Genomic DNA, 3899 nt, shown 5'->3' with positions numbered 1-3899 from the left:
GTGTGTGTGTGTGTGTGTGTGTGTGTGTGTGTGTGTGTGTGTGTTCAATCACTGGAGCCACCACTTCTGCATCATTTAAAGATACCTCACAGTGATGTTTAAAATTTGTTTAAGTATAATATTATCACCATGTGTGACGGACTGCTGTGGAGCGCTGTATGAGGCTGCGCCCTTCAAAGGACCCGGCCTACCCGGTCTATGTGAGCCAGGTCCTTTGTAGACCATGAAGACCTGAAATAAGTGGCTGTGACTTTGGACAGTCTAGCCTTCAGCATTATTCTYGCCCTAACCCTGGCGAATATCCTGTCGCCTAGCAAACGTGAAGATGCTAAACAGAAGCAAGTTGCAAAATAATGCTAATGTTATAAGTTAACAAAATTAGCTTTAAGGCAATACTTGAACAACTAAGGGACAAGCCACACAAGCTCGTTTGATTTCTGACAAGAATAATATTAAAAACATGTCTATGCAAATGACAAAAAGTCTTACAAAACAACCGCTTTAAACTTTTAGGTTTTATAAAGCAAGGTTTTTATTTACGCCTTGAAATTGGCCTCTGTCTCTTTAAGAACCTTCTACCATTTCAGACACTCCCACTTCAGCATGTCATCACAACAATACTTCATGATTCAATATGTGAATGATCCCACACTGGAACATGCATGCATGAGTCAACGCAACACCGTGGGCATGTTTTTGAGGGAATGGTATTATTACATGATATAAAGTTCAAGACAGTTGAACTTGCATAAACTCCTCCATAACCACTGAGGCTTAAATGATGGGATGTGTGGGTGGGACTTTGTTACTCACAGAGGAGTGGTGGAGGATGACACCGAGGATGTTGGCGTTGATGTTAAAAGGTTGATACTCTGCAATGACGAATGAATGATTCCCATTCTGCMCTGCTTTGTGTATTCTTCCATCATCTATTCAAAGACACAAGAGGAGGAAGGATGACACATTGTTACCTTTATACCTTTCCACACCTTCAAACCACAAATGGTTGCTTCAGACCCCCCTTTAGTTTGACTTCAGTCTGAGTCAGCCTCATTTTCAGTAAGATGTGGAAACACATCACAAGTGCACCCACCACCATTCTGTCAAAACCACTCCGTTAGAGGCATAATACAACAGCTAAATTAAAATTACATCGTTTTGACCAGCTTCTTTCTTTTAGGGTCACTGGTGCCCATATCTAGCAGTCACAGTGCGAGGGGCGGGGTACACCCTGTACAGGTCACAAGTCCATCACATGGCCACACATAGAGAAACAAAGACATGCTATATGTCTTTAATAAACAAACCAAAGAACTTTAAATTATCTCTGAATTCAACAAGTATACACACAGCTGCTGACAGCATCATTCAATTTGATGCACATAAAAAAAGAAAAAAAAACTGAGGTTAGTTCCTATAAATAGATCAATAAACTTTATATATACTCCCCTATTACACTTTTATGTATATATTACAGTGTTTCAGCAGAACACGAGTCACAAGAGGATCAGTAGTTCTTAAATGAGTCAAACAGAAAAGTCACTTTGTGTAGAAACATTAGAAACTTTATAAAAATATCAAGACAAGTCATTTAAAAACTTTCTGTTTAAAGGAAAATAAATATGTTGCTTCAATAAAAAATACTGAATACAGATCAAGAACCTTTAGCTTTTAGTTTTTCATTGTTCATAATCTATTTTTACTCATGTGAAATGACATTAGCATTATATTTAGCACATTAGCAGGCCAAAGTGTGAAGAGTTATTCATCCAAAAAAAAGGTTAAACAACAAAAGCAGCTGATTTATTCTGAAGCTGAAGACGTTCTGCTTCCTCTCCAGGAAGTTTTCTCAACCCCCCCATAAATTGAGAAACTTCCTGGACGAGAAGCAAAACATCTTAAGTTTCAGAATAGAAGATGGTTTGTTTTGTTGTTTTTTATTAGACTTTTTTTTTTGACTGATCATGACCTGGATGACTGAGAATCTAGTCATCAAGACCAAAGTGTAAAATGAATTGGAGTCATGAGGGGTAACAAATCTCTTTTTACAAGATAACTGCAGACAATTCATTCCTGCTTTTATATGTGAAAGTTAACCTGGAACCAAAGGAAAATCTGCCATTCCTAATGAGGACAAATGTTATTTTTGAAATGATTTGTATTAAACTCCAGTCAACYTGTAAAACATATTTAACTTTACATGACACAGGGGTTTTAGATCAACACTTTGGTTATAACTCAGTCCTACTGCTGCTCATACCTGCAGAACATTTGATTAAAATATGCAATAAAGTCCAGTTTATTGTTCAGAAGCTTTTGCCTATTGTTAAAATGACCTTTACTCACTCAGAGTTAAAAACATGACAACGTGATGATCTTTCACCGTCTGCAGCGAAGCATCAACCTGGATGTGAGTGTAACTGTGATGCTTAAAGAGAATTGGTCCAGACTTGTTCATGGGCAGCACCTGCTGCTCCACCTCTGATGTTGTTTTAATCCTCATCAGGATTCCTGGAGAAATCTTTGTGCTGTCAGGAACACACTGTACAAACAAAAACAAAAATAAATAAAGATCCAGTGATCTATTCAATCATCTATGCTGCAGTCGAGCTTTAAAAAATTTGGGCAAATGGTCATATTTAAAAATGTAACTTCTTTAAATATTCAAATAGCAAGTGGCTATTTTTTTGCATGTTTAAATAGCTTACCTCTTTCCTGCGTTGGTCTTGCTCATCGTATGTTGTGGACCCTTTAAATCTGGAGTTCGTAAAAACGTCGCTAATGTCTCCGATTGTGTAGACGCAGACRGCACTCATGTCCCTGCAGAAAAACACCACAGTCAGCAGGGTTACCAGGAGGCATGTGATGCAACGACTACACTTCTCTTAAAAAACTATGGTTAAAAGTAAGGCTATAGATTCAAGCTAAACTGCTAAGACATCAGAATAGAAAAGAGAAGTCAGACAGACAAAAAGGTGGAAAAACAAAAACCCAAGAATCTTGGTGTAAATCTCATGTTTTAAACCATGAAAACCATTTGTGGCTTTTTGTTTGTTTGTTTGTTCCTGAATGTTCATGACTGCAATGTGATTTTTCACTGATGACCAGTCTGATTACTGTAGTCACATGGTTATTGTTATTTTGCCACAGGGAGTGAACTCGAATGGACAATTTAGCAATAGTTTTTTTTAACAGGTGTTACACCATATTTTGTGACCATCATACATTGTGACCAGAGGGGAGCTGTTGCGTTTCTACGACAGAACTTGGCCACAAAGAAGAATATGATACACCAAAAGTGTAACCCAGGGGTCACAAAATATGATAACTGTTGTCAGATATTGTATAGCTTGGTAAATAATAAAAATATGTAATCATAAACTGATTCTACTCATTGTATAAATCCTCTAATGTCAGAAAAATAACTTCTGATCACTGGCATGTTGACTAGCCTATTACTATTACTATTACTACTATAAATAATAGCTATCATATTATGTGACCCTTTTCTAGTTTAATAACAGACACCATGTCATTGATCAAAAGCTATTTTTCTGCGAGTAGAGGATGTAAACAATTAGTATAAATAGTTTTTGAATAAAAAATTTTACTATTTCCTTAGCTACAGTGAAGTCATAATATGTGACAGCTGTCATTTTCTGTGACCATGTATGATAGCAGTCAACAGTTTTTTTTCTTCGTATGTCTTCAGCCGAGGTACACTTCGCTGCAGCATGCAGCTTCGGGGCGGTGACAGACCTTTCCGTCAGTCATACCTTATATGGAAATAGGACTATTGCATTCCGGAAATGAAGGTTGCTCCTTAAAGACGCGGGAGTAAGAGAGCAAAGGAAGAAGAAAGGAAGAAGTTAGAGAGTTTCTTCTACTCACGTTGAAGT

At 37.4% G+C, this 3899-nt stretch overlaps 1 protein-coding gene across 1 annotated transcript in view; it reads right to left on the bottom strand.

Moving 5' to 3' along the window:
* LOC106522518 (semaphorin-7A) overlaps positions 1-3899 on the bottom strand; it is a 15086-nt gene that overhangs the window by 8512 nt on the left and 2675 nt on the right. The window contains exons 7-9 of the mRNA XM_014015547.1: positions 2709-2820; positions 2347-2542; positions 814-929 (exon numbers count right to left, since the gene is read on the bottom strand). Coding sequence (XP_013871001.1) covers positions 814-929; positions 2347-2542; positions 2709-2820 — 424 coding nt within the window. The remainder of the gene's footprint in view (positions 1-813; positions 930-2346; positions 2543-2708; positions 2821-3899) is intronic.

The sequence above is a fragment of the Austrofundulus limnaeus genome, unplaced genomic scaffold, assembly GCF_001266775.1.
Source record: "Austrofundulus limnaeus strain Quisiro unplaced genomic scaffold, Austrofundulus_limnaeus-1.0 Scaffold131, whole genome shotgun sequence".
Taxonomy (NCBI): domain Eukaryota; kingdom Metazoa; phylum Chordata; class Actinopteri; order Cyprinodontiformes; family Rivulidae; genus Austrofundulus; species Austrofundulus limnaeus.
The sequence above is the reverse complement of the archived record's forward strand: the minus strand, read 5'-3'. Positions and strand labels throughout refer to the sequence as shown.